Source organism: Ahaetulla prasina, chromosome 1, assembly GCF_028640845.1.
Source record: "Ahaetulla prasina isolate Xishuangbanna chromosome 1, ASM2864084v1, whole genome shotgun sequence".
Classification (NCBI taxonomy): Eukaryota; Metazoa; Chordata; class Lepidosauria; order Squamata; family Colubridae; genus Ahaetulla; species Ahaetulla prasina.
In genome coordinates, this window is record NC_080539.1 from 306431877 (window position 1) to 306454131 (window position 22255).

The 22255-nt window shown below is 38.3% G+C and overlaps 1 protein-coding gene across 3 annotated transcripts in view; it reads right to left on the reverse strand.

Annotated features, from left to right (window-relative positions):
• IVD (isovaleryl-CoA dehydrogenase) overlaps positions 1–21504 on the reverse strand; it is a 30789-nt gene extending 9285 nt beyond the window's left edge. For all 3 annotated transcript variants that reach the window (XM_058162103.1, XM_058162102.1, XM_058162104.1), the window contains exons 1-7: positions 21324–21504; positions 16647–16736; positions 10217–10268; positions 9887–10056; positions 5434–5527; positions 3616–3752; positions 498–594 (exon numbers count right to left, since the gene is read on the reverse strand). In XM_058162103.1, the coding sequence (XP_058018086.1) occupies positions 498–594; positions 3616–3752; positions 5434–5527; positions 9887–10056; positions 10217–10268; positions 16647–16736; positions 21324–21470 (787 nt within the window). In that variant the 5' untranslated portion in view covers positions 21471–21504. The remainder of the gene's footprint in view (positions 1–497; positions 595–3615; positions 3753–5433; positions 5528–9886; positions 10057–10216; positions 10269–16646; positions 16737–21323) is intronic.
• Positions 21505–22255: the final 751 nt, after the last annotated feature.

The window sequence follows — 22255 nt, forward strand, 5'->3', positions numbered from 1 at the left end:
ATGGAAATCAGGAGACAGAATTACTAGAATGGCCATAAATAAATTGTAGGAAGAATTTGTCAACTCTGGCTGCTTTAACATGTCTGGACTTCAACTCCCAGAATTCCCCAACCAGCAAACTGGCTGAGGAATTCTAGGAATAGACATCCAGACATCTTAAAGTGGCTGAAGTTGAGAAATACCCTGTAGATTGTCCACTGTTATCTTAAAGGTTAATAAATCATTACTGGGTAAGTAATATGTCCAGAAAATGGAGTCTGTTTAAACTTTAAACAAACCATTGCTGTTAGAAAAGAGAAGGAATAGAAAAGAGAAGGGAAGTGATGGAGGGAAAATTAGATTCAGAAGAAAAAATAAGGTTAAGTGTAGCGAAACAACTTTTGATTTTTCAGTTTTAAAAAATATTTTATTTAACATTCAGAAAGACAAACCTAAGGAGAGAGAAACAGGGGAGTTGTCATTACAGCTGAAAGTAGCACAGCTACTGTGTTACTCACCAGGAACTTTGCAATCCTCAAAGATTAATTCACAGGTATTTGACCCTCTCATTCCCAGTTTATCCAGTTTTTGTGCTGTGCTAAAACCAGGCATATTCTGAAGAAAAGAGATAGAAAATACACAGGGAAACCCTCTTCCATTAGAATCTAGACTAAAACACAATTCTTAAAGCTTCCAACTGAATAGTCTGTACTGAATAGGAGTTAATCACAAAAATGACTCATGCAAAGTGTATTAATGGCAACATGGTAAAGAAAGAGCTCTAACATCTACAGAGAGAGCAAATCAGAGACCACAAATCAACATACATATACCCAGTTCTTAACATAAAGTTTAAGTTTGAGTTCGTGTCACTTTTGCTCCAAACCCCAAGGGACCATAGCTCTCTAAATAAATTAGGGTTGCTATATAATTTGAATGAAAAGCAGTAATTATTCCTTTGAACGATTGAGGGCAAAAGAAGGGAAGGCAGAGAATGAGGTGGCTGGATGGAGTCACTGAAGTAGTGACACTGAAGCTTAAATGGTCTCTGGGGGATGGTAGAGGACAGGAAAGCCTGGAGGAAAGTTGTCCATGGGGTCGCGAGTGGTTGGACATGACTTCACAGCTAACAACAACAACAACAATTATTCCTTTATTTGGCAGGGAGTTAACCTGTCAGATTTTCATGAGACGATTTACAATGGCTGTAAATGGCCTACTAGTGAATAAAATCCAGCCCTGTGCCAAAAGACAGTTCATATAGCAGAATTTTTTCTTTTATTCTACACAACAGCCTGTCCCCACTTAAATTTTTTTCTGAAAGATTTGAAACTATGAAGACTCTGGCCTCATGAGTCTGATATGAAATGAAGGAATCTTGCTCCCGTTTCCTGATTTCTGATGTTCCATTCAATAAACCTGCCTTCTACTCATTCAATGTTCGATCTTTATTATCTTAAAAAAATGTAAATGACAGAATATCGTTTGTGAGAACATGAATTCTGTTTTCTTCTTTTCCACATTTATCGAGGAGACAACGATTAAACTGCCAAATACAATTGTTCCAAAAATTTAACAACTTGTTCAAGAAATGTGAAACCACAGACTCAGTCTATGCACAATCAAGTGGCTTTATGGCAGGGGTGAAATCCAGCAGGTTCTGGAGAACCGGTAGCGGAAATTTTGAGTAGTTCAGAGAACCGGCAAATATCACCTCTGGCTGGCCCCCGAGTGGGGTGGGAATGGAGATTTTCCAATATCCTTCCCCCAGGAGTGGGGAGGGAATGGGGATTTTGCAATATCCTTCCCCTGCCACGCCCACGAAGCCATACCACGCTCACCAAGCCATGCCCACAAAACGGTTAGTAAAAAATAATTGCATCTCACCACTGCTTAATGGGTATGGCATATTCTATTCATATAGCCTTATATCCTTTTAGTAGAACTGAGTTTCCATATTTACTCTGTGCTCCTTAAACTGTCATTATTTTGCAATTGCTGAAATATTTAAATGTTTAGGTGGGGATGGTTATTGATTTCATTTTTTCTTACTAGCTATTAAACTATTTACAATATATAGTCGGCTGAGCATTCAGGGTGATTCACTAATTATGAATATGCATACAGAAAATCATAATGGCTCAATTCCTCTAACAAGAGTTTCTTATGAGATGTGGCAAGATAGTTCTTAATTTACACGAAGATGGACATGGGAATGACTGTAAAAAGGATTTTAAAATAGGACTGCCATCAAATAGGCTTATACCTTTTCTCACATCATCACATAGGATATGTTGTTCCAGTTCAGAAACTTAGAACTTCCTTGAGCTCACTGAAGTTCAGCATCACAAGCATCACAAGTGGTGGGTTTCAATTTTTTTACTACTGGTTCTGTGGGTGTGGCTTGGTGGGCGTGGCATGGCTTGGGTGGGTGTGGGTGTAAAATCTCCATTCCCACCCCACTCCAGGGGAAGGATACTGTAAAATCTCCATTCCCATCCCACTCCAGGGGAAGGATACTGCAAAATCTCCATTCCCACCCAACTCCAGGGGAAGGATACTGCAAAATCTCCATTCCCACCCAACTCCAGGGGAAGGATACTGCAAAATCTCCATTCCCACCCCACTCCAGGGGAAGGATACTGCAAAATCTCCATTCCCACCCCACTCCAGGGGAAGGATACTGCAAAATCTCCATTCCCACCCCACTCCAGGGGAAGGATACTGCAAAATCTCCATTCCCATCCCACTCCAGGGGAAGGATACTGCAAAATCTCCATTCCCACCCCACTCCAGGGGAAGGATACTGCAAAATCTCCATTCCCACCCCACTCCAGGGGAAGGATACTGAAAAATCTCCATTTCCTCCCCATCAGCTGGGACTCAGGAGGCAGAGAATAGATGGGGGTGGGACCAGTTAGAATTTTTACTACCAGTTCTCCGAACTACTGAAAATTTCTGCTACTGGTTCTCCAGAACTGGTCAGAACCTGCTGAAACCCACCTCTGATCACAAGGTAAATCATTATTTTAAGGTCCTAATCTTGCCAGTTTAGAGCGATTTCTAAGGAACTCTTCTTACCATATGGACAAAGGCAAATCTATCTCTGCCAAAGTTAACACCGTTGCTCAGAACACTTAAGGAAGGCCAGCAGAATGTCTGGTCTTTTCAGTTTCCTATGCAAGATTAGCCACAGAAAAAGGAACTGCTGGCCTTTATTTTGGAAACAATGTTATTTCAATGAATTCAGGATATAGCTTGTTTCAGGGGTGAAATCCAGCAGGTTCTGACAGGTTCTGGAGAACCGGTAGTGGAAATTTTGAACAGTTTGGAGAACCAGTAGCGGAAATTTTGAGTAGTTTGGAGAACTGACAAATACCACCTCTGGCTGGCCCCAAAGTGGGTGGGAGTGGAGATTTTGCAGTATCCTTTCCCTGCCACGCCCACCAAGCCATGCCCACCAAGCCACACCATGCCCACCAAGCCACGCCCACAGAACCGGTAGTAAAAAAAATGGATTTCACCACTGGCTTGTTTTATTTTCTAACAAATAAGTTCTTTCACGGTTGAAAGGATATCCATAAATCTGTGTAAAATATTTTACATGGAAGATGAAAACAAGCCTTGGAAACGTACCTTTTCCACAATGAATGCTGTTATACCGTGAGAAGTTGGAACAGCATTGGGGTCTGTTTTAGCATAAACAATCAGAACATCAGCATCTGGTCCATTAGTAATCCAAAATTTGTTCCCATTTAGAACAAAATAATCCCCTGGAAAGGAAAGATGAACTGCTTAATTGTCTGGTTCACAAAACACGCAAAGTCAATTTATTTCCAGAAAGTTTATACTTCCCAAGACAATTTAAATTTCCATAAATGTTTCTTCTCAAATTCTGGATACCTGTTTGCTTTTATGTCTATTTTCATGAGATCATTTTTATAGTTATAGAGAATTATTATATATCTTAGCTCTTTTCGTAATCAGCCAGTTTCCTTGGAAAAAAGGAGCAGAGTTGTCCTACGCAAACAACACATTCTTCAAAGGATTAGTCAGCCAGAAAGATTGGCCCACAGGTCAGTGCATCTCAAGCAGTATGAAGTTATGACTCAATCATATCTCTATTCAATATTTTATTTTTCACCTCACAACTCTGCTCCGCACAATTTTTTCTTAAGGTGGTTGAAACAATCAGAAACCTGTGCTCTCTGTGTTCCCCATGCCTGCCAATAAACCCAATCCTCAAATCTGAAGCAAGAGAAAGCAAATGTGAATATCAGAAAGACGCAGAAATTATTTTATATATCAATAAACACCTGGATGGATGCAATATCTTTCAAAGCTGTGTCTATGTAAACTTCAACTAGATGATCCTTCTACACCTCTGCAATTATCTTCTTTTATCCTCCATAATCCCTTGCGGGGTGGAGTCTGGGCAACTGAATGGAGCTAGCAGAGTGTTTCAATGGCCGGATGCCCTTCCTGTCGCCAATGCGGAGTTTTATTCAGCAAATATATTCTCAGTGTGCCCAGAGAAATATCTATCTCTACCTAGGATTGAACTCACAGCCTCCTGATTGTGAGGCGAGAGCTCCACCTCTAGGCCACAACACTACTCCTTCTACACCACTGCAATGATGGCCCAAAATTGGGGGATGGGGTTGAATCCAGAAAAGATTCAGAATTCCACATGGAATTCTACATCAGCAATGAGGATTTCCTGCCTTTGCCTACTTTGTACCTAAAGGTTGAAACTTGATAGAGCTATCAAGAGGGGCCTCAGGTGGCTCAGACTGGTAAGACAGTCTGTTATTAACAGTAGCTGCTTGCAATTACTGCAGGTTCAAGTCCTACCAGGCCCAAGGTTGACTCAGCCTTCCATCCTTTATAAGGTAGGTAAAATGAGGACCCAGATTGTTGGGGGCAATAAGTTGACTTTGTATATAATATACAAATGGATGAAGACTATTGCTTGACATAGTGTAAGCCACCCTGAGTCTTCGGAGAAGGGCGGGATATAAATGCAAATAAATAAAAAAAAATTTAAACAGAATGCAACAAGTACAGGGTAGAATTGCAGAAAAGGGAAATCATAGGTACATTTCCCCATTCACAATCAATGGATGTAGGTTGATTGGCAGTGATTAGCAATGAAAATAAGAGAAAAGGGATAGGACAATAAGGATCCACAATGGATAACACATTGTGACTGCATTTAGCCTGACAACAGTTGCTTTAGACAGAACTGTTGTATTCACATCTGTGGCAGCTCATCAGCCTTTTTTGCTTACCTGTGCTTTGAGAATTGTTCAGACATACATCAGAACTAGTATAAGTTAATGTGTGGACATAAAAGAACATCTAGAAAAAGCTTGATGTGTTGAAGTGGAAGTCCAGGAGGCATTAGGTATCTTTTACAAACATTTTTTCCCATGTATACGCAATAATTTTTACCTTTTTTGTCTGCCCTCAGCTTCATCGAGACAACATCAGAACCAGCATTGGATTCACTCATTGCTAGTGCTCCAATATGTTCTCCACTAATCAACTGGGAGGATAAGATGAAAAAGAAGTCTATTTTGCTGATATCATTACTATTTTTTTTTATTTATAAAAAGTTCACAAGAATCTGGTTTTCATGCTTTGGGGAACTGCCGATAGCAAGTGTTATCACTGGCAGAATTCTCCAAATAATTTTACTAATGACACTGTAGAACATCATCACACCAAACAAGAAAATATACTGTCATCCCGTTATAGCTAATGAGTAATGAAACATTGTTTGGAATGGACTTTACAGCTTGGAGAATGGTACAAAGACAAAAGTATCAGTAGCTTTGCATGATGTCTTCTCCCTGATTGCCTTTTGAAAACAGGACCAAATTGATGTACTGCATACTTGAGAAATGGTCAGATCATTGAAAACAAGAGTTTGAAAATCTGAAAGGAGCCATGAGTCTGGAGCAAGATGTCAAAATCTCAGCCCATATGTTAAAATTGCAATAGTCCTTAATTCTTAATCTAGAATTGTAGATAATATTCAGTTATGCCACCCTGGCACAACAGCCCTCTCATTCCCTTGCTTTCTGTTCTTTCCCTCTCTGCCATCTTCATATTTACATCTATTCTTTTTCCAAGCTCATTCAGTACACTGGAAGGAAGCAATATAGTTACACTCTGCAGATTAATACTATTTCAGTGTTTCAATTTAAGACAGTGAGGTGCTTGGGTAAACTTGTACATTTCTCAAGAAGAATGAATTAGATAAATCATACAATTTACCCATTTTTAACAGCATTATGGGTTTCACTAATTGAAGAAAGATTAGTACAGAATAAGGAAAATTTGTTTCATGGAATCAGAATGCAGAAATTGGGTTCTCCCTTAATGTTCCAGCCTAGAATTTAATAAATGGAAAACAACTACCAAATTTCAACAGTCAGAGCATTTTTTAAAAAACTATCAGCAAGTCCACCATAAGGAAACTGTCATCCTTCCCTATTTAGTTTGTATTTAAAGCACTATTAGCTCATCAGCTCTGGCACTCGCCTATTTAATGCAAAGTTGTTTTTAACGAAATGCTATCTTGCAGTAATGGGTACTCACTTGGGGAAAGATAATTTAAATAAAAATAAAAATTAGAATATCCCTACTCTAAGTGAAAAATGTAATGGTGCAAATGGAATATATTTCATTTTACATCAATTGGGCAGTGATTGCACTGTTCTCGGTGCAGTATCAGTGACGGTGCGGTATCAGTGACGAACACTGAGGGGTAAGAATAGGAGGCTAATCAAGTCAAAAGCCTCTTCATATCAGAAATCCATTCCTTTATTCTCTAAATAAGGAGAAAAGCTGTCATCTTTTTCAAGGTCTCCTGTAGGCAGCACCCATATTAGATCTGTGAACTCTCCTCTCTGATGAATTAAGAAGAGCGATGTCTTGTAACAAGTTCAGAACTGTACGGATATTTTCAAAGATGCATAAGTGCAACAGAAGACAGGTAGTAGACAGCTCATTGTCTATGGAGATTCTCAGGGTCATAGTTGTCTCAAAAGTGCTTTTTCAAGAGGCAATTGGACTTTCTTGTTTTTCTTAGAAGACGTTTCGCTTCTTATCCAAGAAACTTCTTTAGCTCTGAAGCGCAAACGGTTCAGTTTGAGATGGAGACAACACAGACTCATCCCCAACAGCCTGCACCTGTGTTCAATAATGAAGGGACACAGGGCAGAAAACATCCTGCAGAAAACACAGCTCTATAACACAGTTCCAAGAAGGCTCCATACCCACTTACACTACTCAGGTGACTCTGAGGACACAGACAAACCTCCAAATGGCCTCAACAACATTCTAAAAGAATGCAAATGACCAGCTGTCTGCAAGGAAAATAAATCTTTCCATTCCCCACCATCCAGGCAGAGCTGAAGAAGCTTTTTGGATGAGAAGTGAAATGTCTTCTAAGAAAATCCAATTGCCACTTGAAAAAGCACCTTTGGGACAAGACCCTAATTGCAAAAACTAGATTCAAATTCAAGTTGTAATTACAGCCGGACCCAGGCTGAAAACTACAGAATCAGATCACAAAGAGCCTGCAGAAGGGCATGTAACATCTAAGGCATATTCTTAGGGGCTTCTTCAAAGTTGCCACCAAATGGAAATGCTTAATATGTTAGGGGAGGGGTGTCCCAACTTGGCAATTTTAAGATTTTAAGACAGAATTCTAGGAGTTGAAGTCCACAAGTCTTAAAGTTGCCAAGTTTGGACACCCCTGTGTTAGGGGAAATTTTAAGGTTAAGTTAGAAACTAAATAAAATCAAATTCAGTTTTTGTTGTGGTCATACTTTTATTGATTTTATTTAGAGGCTACCTAAAGGGACTCTTGGTAGTTTACACTTTAAAAGAGCAAAAAACAATAAAAGTAAGGGAAAACTCCCGTCCATATTTGCATATGAACAACAAAAAACACAACTGATGGCAGATTATAAGATTATAAGATTAAAGGTTCTTGATGTATATTTCAAAACCAAGCAAGGTCTTTGGTCTCTAAAAAGTTGCACTGTTGACTGAAGGCCTCAGAAACGAACAGTTTTAACTTCACCATTCTCACACTTGGACTACTGCAACTAGCTCTACATGGGGCTGCATCAACCAAAACAGAGGTGCCAAACTCACATCATCACGGCAGTGTCATGTGACCCATTGGGACTTTTTCCTCCTCCACTACACCAGGCGTGGGCATGTTTTGACAGCCCCAACCCAGAAGCTACAACAGGCTACCATTAAGTTACTGAAAGAGTAGAAGTCAGAAGAACTTTTGTTTGGCACTGCAGTCTTTCTCACTCACTTTTTTTTAAAAATTAAAATTAAAATTTTCTTCATTCTTTAATCTTTAAATTTAAAGATTCTTCATTTTTTAAAGACACCATCTGGAAACTTATTGCTTAGGATGTAAAATATTATTTTTTAAAAAAATACGCTTGGAAAAAATACACTTGGAAAATTTAGCATGATAAAAGAGAAAAGAAATAACTTTCAGTGCCAGATTATTAATGAAAGAATGAAATAACTTAGCAAAAGGTTTGTGTTTTTTTTCTTGATGGCCTTGATGGACAACAGAAAAAGACTTCTAGGGGCTCTGGGAGGTTGCTCATTCAAGTCTTCAGAAGCCTCCTGTGGATATCAAATACCTTCTCTTCATCATTGCACCATAGGCTAGCCATGGCAGGAAACAAATGTGGAGGTAGCCCAGCCAAAAACCTTGTGTGGGAAGTCTACGTGAAAACATTGCAGAGTGTTTAGCTTGCACTAAAGCAAATGAGGGAGGACTACAGAGACCTGCAGTGTATGTTTCATTTTTACAGGAAAAAATATCAGCTTCTGCTTCTGGAGAAGCATATAGAACAACTGTTCAACTGCAGCACATATATGAAAGGGCTGCCCTGTACATGTTCACTCAAAATTAAGCTCTACTAAGTTCACGGAAGCTTATTCCTGGGCAAGTATGTGTAGATCTGCTGCCTAAATATGTACGTAAAACACTTATCCTAACCTCAGTGATAAACAGGCTCTCTCTCAAACCTACAAGGACTTGGTAAATATCCTTTATAGATTTAAAATTGGTTTCTTTATTTCTCATTAATTTGTAGCGACAAATCAGACATGAAAATTGAAGATGGTTTTTAGTCCAGATGTTTTTAAATTGATTTTTTCCTCCAATACAAAGATAAACAAAATACATCTTATAAAGTTTAAGTAAAACAATTGAGGCAAAACGATGTACTCTAAAACAAAATGAATACAGATAGTCCTCGACTTACGACCACAAATGAGCCCAAAATTTCTCTGGTTAAGCGAAACGTTTGTTAGGTGAATTTTGTCCCATTTTAAGACTTCTCTTGCCACATTTGTTAAGGGAATCCCTGCAATTGTTAAATTAGTAACATGGTTGTTAAGTGAATCTGGTTTCCCCATTGACTTGTCAGAGGTTCGCAAAAGCATTTACATGACTCTGGGACACTGCAACCATCACAAATGTGAGTCAGTTGTCAAGCATCCGAATGTAAATCACGTGAGTTGTTAAGTGAATCTGGTTTCCCAATTGACTTTGCTTGTCAGAAGGTTGCAAAACGGGATCACTTGACCCTGGGATGCTGTGGCCGCCATTTTATTATTTAAATTCATAAATAAATATGAACCAGTTACCAAGCCTCTGAATTTTGATTAGGTGACTATGGAGATGTTGCAATAGTTGTAAGTGTGAAAAACGCTCATAAGTCATTTTTTTCAATGCCGTTGTAACTTTCAATGGTCACTAAATGAAGTGTTGTAAGTCAAGGACTAGCTGTATATCGAATTGAAGTTGTTGCATGCTTTTGTTCTACTATGTAATTGGCTTATTTCAACAAACCTTGGGTAGATATTTCTCTTTTTGTGCTTCGTTGCCATTCCTCACCAACTGATTGATGCACAGATTTGAATGCGCACCGTAGCTTAATGCAACCGCTGCTGAAACCCGAGATATTTCTTCCACTATCAGTACATGGTCCAGATAGCCCATCCCTGATCCACCATATTCAACTAGAAGGAATTGGGGAGTGGAAGGATAGTAAAGTTTATAATTAGTCTAATATAGCCTAGAAATATGACTAATTGACCCAAGTCCAATATATCCATATTGCCACATATTCCAAATCCATAGGCTACAAAGGCTTGTTCAATGCTGAATGCAGGTACATACCTGGAACTGTTACTCCCAGAACTCCTAGGTCTCCGAGCTTCTTCCAGAATTCCTACAAAGAGTAGAACAAAGCTAAAAGCAAGATTTTGGCCTAATGTAAGGCCACTCAGGTTTTACAATGTCCTTAAGTATCCCAGTTTAATCTCCCTACCAATATAAAATGCTTGGTAAAATATCTCTTGCCCAACATTACAAACAAAGGATTAGTCAGTTGAAGAGTGGTTCATTTGCTGTTCCATCTCGTACAACTCTAAATTAACACTTTATCATCATTGTGTGGCTAATCATTAGCTCACTAAGATAAAAAAATTGAGATTTTCCATGCAGTGAGACCAATTAATTAAAATTTGAAACTGACATTGTTTATCAAGTACAGTTAGTAGAATCTATGCGTTGAAAGACCATTTTAATATGAAGTGTCTTGTACGATTATATTTCAGGTTTAGAATTTATTTGCTGAATTGTTATTTTTCAGGTTAATCAGTAGCGGCTTATAGCCAAAACTTTAAGAGGAGAAAAACCCTAAAAAGTCTTTTCCCTAGTCCCTTTTGGACTGCAAATAATTTGCAAGCATGTGGAATGCTAAAATTTTTACAATTTTGGTATTTAGCTTATTAATTCTGACTATGTTTGCCCAATTTAACATGAAACGTGATGAAATACTTGCCCAGGAATCACACCCGATATATCATAGAAAAGTACAACCAAATGCAGTTTGCTAGGTAGCAGTATCACTATAGCAATAGCATTTAGATGTATATACCACTTCACAGTGCTTTACAGCCCTTTCTAAGCAGTTTATAGAGTCAGCATATTTCCCCAACAATCTGAGTCTTCATTTTTACCGACCTCGGAAGGATGGAAGGATGAGTCAACCTTGAGCCCGGTGAGAGTCGAACTGCCAAATTGCAGTCAGTAGAAATAGCCTGCAGTACTGCAGTTTACTCACCGCAGCTCAGATGTCCTCCTTTTTGTCCTCCATATTTCAGCACCTGGCTGTTTTATACCCACACCCCTATCTTTGCAAACAGCATTAGCCACAAGGATCTGAGCAAGACCGTCACATACAGGATAATGGAAGGTTAGTCCTTCCTCCAGTTTCTGTGCTTGAAAAAACAACATTCCAAATACTATTAAAATAGTGAAAACAGTAGAGCTCCAGAGCTGCTGCTGCAAAAACAGGTATGCTTTATAGCCTTCATGAATGATTTATTTATTTTATTTATTTATTAAATTTGATGAATGATGATGATGATGATCTCGCCTTTCCTCCAGGAGCTCAAAGTGGTCTACATAGCCATTTCATTTTTACTGTGCAACAACTACCCTATGAAATAGATGGAACAAAGACAATACAAATGATCCACAACAGAGGCTGACGTTGGACAAGGGACTCCATGGTCCAAATCCAACTTCTTAACTGCCACACTGCACTGGCTCTTAAGTACAGGTAATCCTTGACTTTTGACCATAATTGAGCCCCAAATTTTTGTTGCTAAGTGAAATTTGCCCCATAACCCCATTCATGCCACAGGTGTTAAGTGAATCACTGCAGCTGTTAACTTAGTAACACAGTTGTTAAATGAATCTGGTTTCCCTATTTATTTTGCTTGTAAGAAGGTCACAAAAAGTGATCAAAAGCCCCTGGAACACTGCAACCATCATAAATATGAGTCAGTTGTTTAACAGTCAAATTCTGATCACGTGACTATGGGTATACTGCAATGGTCGTAAGTGTGAAAAAAAGTCATAAGTCACTTTTTTCAGTGCTGTTATAACTTTGAATGGTCACTAAATGAACTATTGTAAATCAAGGACTACCTGTACAGTTTTCCTAAGGACTAATTGCTGCTCAACCATAAATTAGTTTGGATTTATGGTACAAATGGCTATAACTTGAGTATTTTCTGTATCAGCAGCAATTGGTTGGGCTAAAATGGAGTTTTCTTATATTCATTGTTTTCAGAAGGGATCCAATAGAAAATAAGGTGTTAGGCAAAATATAATTGTGCTGATTAAATTTTACAGGAAGATCTTGGGCTTTCTACAACCTTTAAACTTACCCTAAAAAAACCACTTTCTTTCTATAGCCGTCTGTTAGATTGTTTTTGTGGTCTAAATGCTCCCTTGGGAAGACCTAGAGATGCTGCAAAGTGCAATCTAACATTATTTGATTACTTCAAATATGAAGCTGCAACTGGTTCACTCAAGTGATCAGTAAGGTTTATACATTAAGCTTCTCCCAGATTTGCTACTTGGGATTCTTTGTCTGGATTTACCATTAACTCAATCCAAGAACTGTCTCTAAGGAAAACTTGCATTTTATTACTGAAGTTATTATCCCTCCCTTGAGATAGAATTCTTGGACTGACTTTTGGCTTATGGTATATGTAGAATGAGGAAAGAAATTATTTTTTTACAAGAAATGGCAGAACTGACTTAACTCGCTGTATGTGGTAATCTTTGTGAACAGTTTTTGAGATATGTACCTCAAAATATTGTTACAGCTCAGCTACTCTCTCTTAGAACAGTCAGCCCTGATTTGATTTGGGAGGTTGAGACCTTCTATTCTTAGAATTCCTTTAAGCATCTCCCTGAACTCCTTGCTCCATTTACAATTTAAATCATTATGTCAGTTATTTTTTTAGGATCAAAGGACCACATTACTTACAAAAAAGGGTGCCTTTGGAAAGTGGACATTCTTAAATGGTGCAAATGGCAATATAAAAAATGTAAATAATTTTTCTGCGGACCACCAAAATTTTCTCATAGACCACCAGTGTTCCCTAGACCACCAGTTGGTTACCACTAGTTTAAAAGGGAGAAGTAGCTATTTTGCTATGTGTGGGTCAGAGGAGATAAAACCAACTGCAGAAAGGAAATAGAATAGCAATAACTCTCTCTTCTGACCCCAGCATGCAAATACAACAAGTTGTTTGAAAAAGGATAGTCTCCTATAACCCTTAATAATAGGATAGTTTGTGTGGGATTAAGTCTAGGTGGGGGAATAGTATAGTAACCTTGGCTTGGCTTATTTAATGGCTCAGCCTTACTGAGAAACTTACTGTACACAGAAAAGCTTCTATAAGCAGCGTAAGTGCATTTCCACGAAAATGAATGCAATGGCCTCTATTGGTAACCAGTGTCATATTCTATGCTACTAAGAACTAGTTATTATTTAAGGTGCATCTGCATGGTCATAGACTAGACTAGACCAAAACCTACTACTAGATAAAATAGAAAAATATGGGTTAGACAGCATCACCACCAGATGGATTCGTACCTGGCTGACCAACCACACTCAATGTGTAGTCCTCAATGGAACTACATCCACATGGAGGGAAGTATGCAGTGGAGTACCTCAAGGCTCTGTTTTAGGCCCAGTACTCTTCAACATCTTCATCAATGACTTGGACAAGGGGATAGATGGGGAACTCATCAAATTTGCAGATGACACAAGGTGGCAGGAATAGCCAACACTCCAGAAGATAGGCTCAAGTTACAGAAGGATCTTGACAGGCTTGAACATTGGGTGCTATCTAACAAAATGAAATTCAGCAGTGAAAAAAGTAAGGTTCTACATTTAGGCCAAAAAAAACCAAAATGCACAGGTACCAGATATGTGGTACCTTGCTCAATAGTAGTAACTGTGAGAGGGCTCTTGGAGTCCTAGTGGACAACCATTTAGATATGAGCCAGCAGTGTGCAGCAGTTGCCAAAAAAGCCAACACAGTTCTGGGCTGCATAAACAGAGGGATAGAATCAAGATCACGTGAAGTGTTAATACCACTTTATAATGCCTTGGTAAGGCCACACTTGGAATATTGCATTCAGTTTTATAACATAACATGACATCAGAGTTGGAAGGGACCTTGGAGGCCTTCTAGTCCAACTCCCTGCCCAGGCAGGAAACCCTACACCATCTCAGTCAGATGGTTATCCAACATTTTCTTAAAAATTTCCAGTGTTGGAGCATTCACAACTTCTGAAGGCAAGTCGTTCCACTTATTAATTGTTCTAACTGTCAGGAAATTTCTCCTTAGTTCTAAGTTGCTTCTTTCTTTGATCAGTTTCCACCCATTGCTTCTTGTTCTACCCTCAGGTGCTTTGGTGAACAGTCTGACTCCCTCTTCTTTGTGGCAGCCCCTAAGATATTGGAACACAGCTATCATGTCTCCCCTAGTCCTTCTTTTTGTTAAACTAGACATACCCAGTTCCTGCAACCGTTCTTCATATGTTTTATCCTCCAGTCCCCTAATCATCTTTGTTGCTCTTCTCTGCACTCTTTCTAGAGTCTCAACATCTTTTTTACATCGTGGCGACCAAAACTGGATGCAATATTCCAAGTGTGGCCTTACCAAGGCATTATAAAGTGGCACTAACACTTCACGTGATCTTGATTCTATCCCTCTGTTTATGCAGCCCAGAACTGTGTTGGCTTTTTTAACAGCTGCTGCACACTGCTGGCTCATATCTAAATGGTTATCCACTAGGACTCCAAGATCCCTCTCACAGGTACTACTATTGAGCAAGGTACCACATATACGGTACTGGTGCATTTTGTTTTTTTGGCCTAAATGTAGAACCTTACTTTTTTCACTGTTGAATTTCATTTTGTTAGATAGCGCCCAATGTTCAAGTCTGTCAAGATCTTTCTGTAACTTGAGCCTATCTTCTGGAGTGTTGGCTATTCCTGCCAGCTTGGTGTCATCTGCATTTTGGTTGCCATGATGTAAAAAAGATGTTGAGACTCTAGAAAGAGTGCAGAGAAGAGCAACAAAAATAATTAGGGGATTGGAGGCTAAAACATATGAAAAACGGGTGCAGGAACACGGTATGCCTAGTTTAATGAAAAGAAGGACTAGGGGAGACATGATAGCAGTGTTCCAATATCTCAGGGGTTGCCACCAAGAAGAGGAAGTCAAACTATTCTCCAAAGCACCTGAGGGTAGAACAAGAAGCAATGGGTGGAAACTGATCAAGGAAAGAAGCAACTTAGAACTAAGGAGAAATTTCCTGACAGTTAGAACAATTAATAAGTGGAACGACTTGCCTTCAGAAGTTGTGAATGCTCCAACACTGGAAATTTTTAAGAAAACGCTGGATAACCATCTGTCTGAGATGGTGTAGGGTTTCCTGCCTGGGCAGGGGGTTGGATTAGAAGGCCTCCAAGGTCCCTTCCAACTCTGTTGTTGTTGTTGTTGGTGTTATTATGACAGCATACACAGCAAACGAGATAACTATGCTGGATTTTGTATCACAGATCACTAGTCGAACACTTCCCAAGCGTTTAGGACTGCGTAATATATCAGTGAATTATGCGAGCAGATCCCAGTAAGGTGGCCTTCTGCAGCTGACCATCTTGTCAGCGCCAATAAGTGCTTGCCTCCCAGTGTGCCGAGTACCACTGGAACGACCTGCACTGGTTTATGCCAGAGTCTCGGCAGTTCAATTTTCAAATCTTGATATCTGGTGACTTTTTCAAGTTGTTTCTCGTCGATTCTGCTATCACTAATTATTATTATTATTATTATTATTATTATTATTATTATTATTATTATTATTATTATTATTATTATTTCAATAATAATAATAATAATAATAATAATAATAATAATTAGAACACCCTGAACTGATTTCATAAACAAACAAGCATATTATAATTAACTTAATAAAGAAATACAAAAGATGTATAAAATTCTGAGGAGAAACTTTTTAAATACTAAAGGGTTTAATAAAAACACAGCAGTAGAATTATATCCCATAAAATAACTCTTGCTTATAAAATGTTACTTTTGGATGGAATTCCATGTTTTAGATTAACAGTCTTAATACTATTTTTTTATAACCTGAACCTCCCTATTTTTATCTATTTTTAAAATTTTTAAACTGCAGTAAATTCGAAACAAAATAAATAAAAACCAGGTACAGAGTTTTTCCCCCCTCAGTGTTCAAATTGAGTTTACAAGAAAGACTTTACTTAGACATTTAATTAAATTCATTCTTTCTAACAAATAATATTTCATAACAACTTACTTCAGTATTTATATGTTACGCACATTTACATTCTAAAAATGTAATACATAGTTCTATCTTCTCCAGGTTGATGCTTTCCAGGCCAATATGAGGTAAGAGGAATTGTGAAATCTACCTGAAGGGCATTAAGCTAAGGAAATAAATTACTAAAAATACTGGCTGTATCACTGAAAGCAGTTCGTTTATTTATTTATTTATTTATTTATTTATTTAATGAATTAATTAATTTGTATACCGCCCTTTTCCCGAAGGACTCAGGGCAGTTCATAGCCAATAAAATACAAAAATACATATATCACAAGTTAAAAACAGTATAAAAAACTAATTCGATATAAGGCCTAAAAATTTGGATACAATTAAAAACCCCGTTTAAAAATCCCAATTAAAAACTTACCCTCATATCTTTGAATTCATTATCCCGATCAATTTCTTGAGCCTTTGGAGCTAAGTGTTCCTGACAGAATTTGGTCATGGTTTGCCTAAGCTGTCCAAAATACAATGAAAAATGCATATTAGAAACCAACATTGTTAATTTCCTTTTCTTGCTTAGCATTAAAAATATCTCGTTTGCAATACAAGATAATTATCAGCTGAGTAGGAGGCTTCCCCTTTGTACTTGTGTGAATTGAAGCAAGGGCAGTTTTATTATCTAACAAATGAAATGAATTTGTGTCATTGAGAAAAAGAATTGTGATGAACAGCAACAGTTCCAGTGGGACCTGCATATCTGTGTTAGGGTATGATTTCATAGTCCTAAACACTTTCCTATTATTCCCATATTCTATGTTTCCTTGCACAATCCCTTGGGGGTGTGGGTTTGTCCCTGAGTAGTTACTTGAACTTCCTTTGAGGGAAATCTAGATTTTGATCTTATGATTCAGTCTTAGTAGAGCGTTCAGTATTGCATTTGTTTGATACCTCAAACATACTATGAGACAACACCATAGAAGCTCTATTATTGTCTATAGTATTCCTTAAGATTCAACTCCATGGCTCCAGGAATGCTGTCATAGGTACAACAAGAGAAATTATTGTTCTTCTAACCTGTTTTTAGGACAGAGCAAGACTCTAATGAATAAATTACGTTAGAGAGCTATTGCTAATAATCTAGCATTCTCCAAGCCTGACTTCTTGGAAAATCCAGGATCAGGAAGCTCCCCACCCCCAAAGTCACAACAGGTAAATATTTATTTATTTATTTATTTTATTTATTTAATTTGATTTTTATACCGCCCTTCTCCCGAAGGACTCAGGGCGGTGCACAGGCAAAATAAAAACAACAATACAAATATACACAATTTAAATACCCTTAAAAAACTTATTCAAAATTAGCCTGATCTTAAAAATCATCATCAATTAAAACCCCATTAAAATTGGTAAAATTCCCTTTTAAAATCCAATTAAGCCAGCCCCGCGCGAATAAAAAGATGGGTCTTCAGTTCGCGACGAAATGTCCGAAGGTCAGGTATTTGACGTAAACCAGGGGGAAGCTCGTTCCAGAGAGTGGGAGCCCCCACAGAGAAGGCCCTTCCCCTGGGGGCCGCCAGCCGACATTGTTTGGCGGACGGCACCCTGAGAAGTCCCTCTCTATGGGAGCGTACGGGTCGGTGGGAGGCCAATACCAATTGGTAAATTGGTAAAAATACCAATTTTTATTTACTTTATCAGGCTGCCTGAGTCCCTATAGATTCTGGTTAGTTTTCAATTAAAAGAGAAAAAGCATATTGAGAAAAGAATAGTGGGGTGAGGGGGGTGGCCCAGGTCTCCCAGCAGATACCCTAAGCATCAAGGAATCGATACAATTCCAATATTAAATGTTTATATGTTTTTCCCCAGAAATCTGGATGGTCTTTTTATGAGGTATTAAAGATCTGGATGTACCCACAACCTTTTGGACTAAGAAATTAAGCAAGCACCACTGGCTTTTTAAAAAATATTGTTTCTAATTTTAAAATCTATTTACTAAATTTATGAATTTAGCCAAATATGGAAACCTGTTGTTTTTGTTTTTTGTGTTATACTTTGTGTTATTAGCCTTTTTTCTTCAATGAGATGGATGGTTTTATAATTTGTATAAATGAATGAATGTATAATGTTCAGGAGGGAGATGTAGATAGCTTTTCACACTCATTTCTGTCCCTGTAGCAAGAATGCTACTTTTTTTACAGGTTTAGACTCAAGAGAGATTCTGAAGAGCTCAACAGGATGGTTCAGCCCAACAATATTGATGCATGGTCTTCACATGTTTTAGATCTCAATTCCCATCTACCCTGCATTAACCAGCAGAGGGCATTGGATTCTCCATCCTTGATTAATTTTATCTAATTTGCAGTAGAGGATTGTTGCAGTATGCAGTTTGTCAACATTTGACTAAATCTTACTTTCTTTGGATAGAGGATAAAGGAATAAGATTTTATGAACAAACTGACTAGGTTTTCTGAAGTTATTTCAACTATGATAGATATTTTCATGATCTTTTTTTTCTCTTTTGTTATATGTGGATGCTTATACCATTATTTATTAATTTAGATCAGGTTATTAATATTACTTGATACAGATAGTCCTCGACATACAACCACAATTGAGCCCAAAATTTCCATTGCAAAACAAGGCATTTGTTAAGTAAGTTTTACTCCACTTTATGACTTTTTTACCGCAATTGTTAAGTGAATCACTATAGTTGTTAAATGAATCATGTAGTCATTAAAGCAAATAAGGCTTCCCCCATTGCTTGTTGGAAGCTAGCTGGGAAGGTGATCACATGACCCTGGGACAATGCAATTGTCATAAATACGGTGCCAGTTACTAAGCACTCAAATTTTGATCATGCGATCATGGGGATGCTGCAACCATTGTAACTGTGAAAACCACTCATAAGTCATTTTTTTCAGTGTAATTATAACTTTGAACAGTCACTAAACGAACGGTTGTAAGTCATGGACTACCTATGTTTATAATGTCTTTTCACTACCATATTGTTGGTATGTTTTTCTTATTACTGTAAACAGAATCAAAAGTGGACAAAATTTTTTTTGTCAAAGCATTTATTCACCAATACACTGAATATAATTCAATCCTGCCTTTCATAATTTATCTACTACCTAGTGGTCAAGTAGGTAAGTACTTATTATCAGTAAGTACTTACAGTATAGATTATAATCCTATTTTTATGCTTCATTAAATCAAAGAGAGAGAGAGAGAGAAAATACAATGGATTTTTACCGATCAATATAACCAATCAACGTATCATAGTAATGAAGATAACAAAGTGAACCAAAGCAAGCAATCGGTTTTAAATGTTTTCTTAAAAAAAATGCAAGCCAACAAGATCAACAGAGCCATTCTAGAGATAGCCATGTGAAGACGTTGCTCAAGTCTACTAAGAGGTATATTTGTCTTCATCAATCAATCAATCAGAATATAGCCCAGCAATAACTCAGCAGAGGATTACATGTATGTATCTTCACTGCCCACATGCCCACCATGCAAATTTTGAATGTCACTCATAGATTCTATCACTAAAAATGAACTTAGAACATGAACGATGACAATTCCCAATTGTCTTGGAGTTACAAAATTCATCTCTGCTATCTAGGTCATTCATGTAAGCAACGGAATCTATTCCAAAAATTCATTTTGAAATATATAGTGATTACAACAATATTTTATTTATTTTACTGGTCACTCCATGTATGTTTTTGTCACATTATGTTTTCTTAAAAATATTTGTTTGCTTTTATATATCTTATATTTTGTTGGTTTGCCCTAAAGACAGAGTAAAAATAATCAGCCCTAGAGACAGAGTAAAAAAAATAATAATGTGAAGACATTTTGTCTTTTACCTTGTAATTTTATCTGTTGCAAGGGCTATAGCTAGTGGTGGGTTTTGTTTGTTTGTTTTGGTGCCTTTAACTCAAGTCACTATTGATTCCTTGTGACTGCCTGGTTAAGCTCCCTGGGCTTTTCTTAGCAAGATTTCAGAAGTGGTTTGCTTTCTTCCTAGAGTGGTGAGAGAATAACTGGCCAAAGATCATCCAGCTGACTTTATGCTAAAGGCAGGGCTAGAACTCCCAGTCTCTTGGATTTCCAGTCTGATGCCTTAACCATTACATCAAACTGACTTTCTATTGCTAGGCACAAATGAGAAAAACCTACTTTTGTAATGAAGAATAAAATGAATCTCTAAAATTCAACTTCCTTTCTTTAAAAGGTATGTCAATATTCTTGGATGTTTTTAAACTGAAAGAACAAACAGGAAAAGAGCCTTTTAAAATCAGAAAAATTGTTTATGACCCTTCCACTGTTTTATATATCAAAATTGTTTGTTTGTTACTTGACTTTTTATAACATTACTTTGTAGTACAATCTGGAAACTATTCTGATTTACTGCTCAATAATTTGCTTTTTAATTATTTTTTACATTTGTTTAGTCTTTTTAAAAATTTAAACTGGTAATCATCAACCCAGCTGCTGACAGTAAGGTCCACCAGTCCACCATTTAATAGTCTAGCATTGTTCCCCAGTGCTCAATTCAAATTTCTTTAAGAGAGGGTTTCAAGCAAACAACTAATAATGTGCAGAACAGCCTGCAGAATTAAATTGTGACTAGTAACTTTAATAACCTTTTTCTTCGAGGACAAGATCTAAACCTTCAAAGCCAATCAGATTAGAGATTGTTACCGGCATTCTAGTCACCAGATTCTATAACACGCTTATTCAACTTTTTCTGAAAAAATAAATCTCCAAACATTGTAACCATTTCTCACATCTTAAAACTAATTCTATTTGGCAATGCTTTCTTGATGGCCTCAACAGGATAAATGCGTTCCTCATCGCCGGCGCATACAGGATCCCCCGTCCGCGTCTTTTGGGATTCTTACTCCCGTGTGCTCCAGAGCAGAGTTCTGGGATCCAGAATAGGCCCGGTCCCGCTCATGGAAAAGGATCCCTACGCGAACACACAACACGAACAGGAGTCAGGAACCTCAGCAGCAGGTCGGCGGAGGCTGCAGGAAGGAAGCAAAGCAGATGACGCTTGTTCTCTAACGCTAAAAGAAGCTGCCGGGTATACCTGTCGCTGCTCCGCGTTCAAACCATTCACCGTATCATCCACCGAGACCCCGGCGCAGCCCCGCCGCCAGAGTGGCGACAAACCCCCGAGGAAGCCGCGTCGGGAGCAGCTGGTGGCGCCCTTCCTGATCAGCCCGGCAGCCGCCATCACAAACTCCGCAGCGACCTCCCACTCCGGCTGATCCTGGCCGCATTCCCACCGCTTTCATTGGCCAATCAGCAAGAGGGGGCGAGGCTTAACTGTCCACTGGGAACTCTCGAAATGAAGGGGCGCAGCCAATCGACGGCAAGACGGTGGTGTGCCTCTCATACATGTAGAGAGCAGCTATTTCTCTCGGCTGCTTCGCCGAGCTAACAGGGTGTTCGATGCCCAAAGGCTGAGGAGGACTTGGCGCCGTCCTCTTCTACTCCGCTTTCAGCCCGATTCTTCTGCGAGGTTTCATCCCTGCTTTTAAAGACTCCTTTCTCTCACTCTCCCGTTAGTCATCGCAAACAAAGCGTTTTTTTTTCCAGAAAATGCTTTTCTGTCTAACAGACAACAATTGGTCAAAATTGGCAATGCTCTATCAAATCCTGTTCCTGTCAAGAGTGGCGTTCCTCAAGGCAGCGTCCTTGGACCAACACTCTTCATATTATACATTAATGATCTTTGTGACCATATCTCAAGTAATTGTGTTCTCTTTGCTGACGATGTCAAACTATTTAACACCACAGACAATACATTTATCATTCAAAAAGACCTTGATCATCTAACCGCTTGGTCTAAAACTTGGCAACTCCAAATCTCAACCAGCAAATGCTCAGTCTACATATTGGAAAAAAGAAACCAAACACTAAGTACATACTTGATGGACATTACCTTACAAATGACCCCCCATTCCGTTAAAGACCTTGGAGTTTTCATATCAAATGATCTAAGTGCCAAAGCCCACT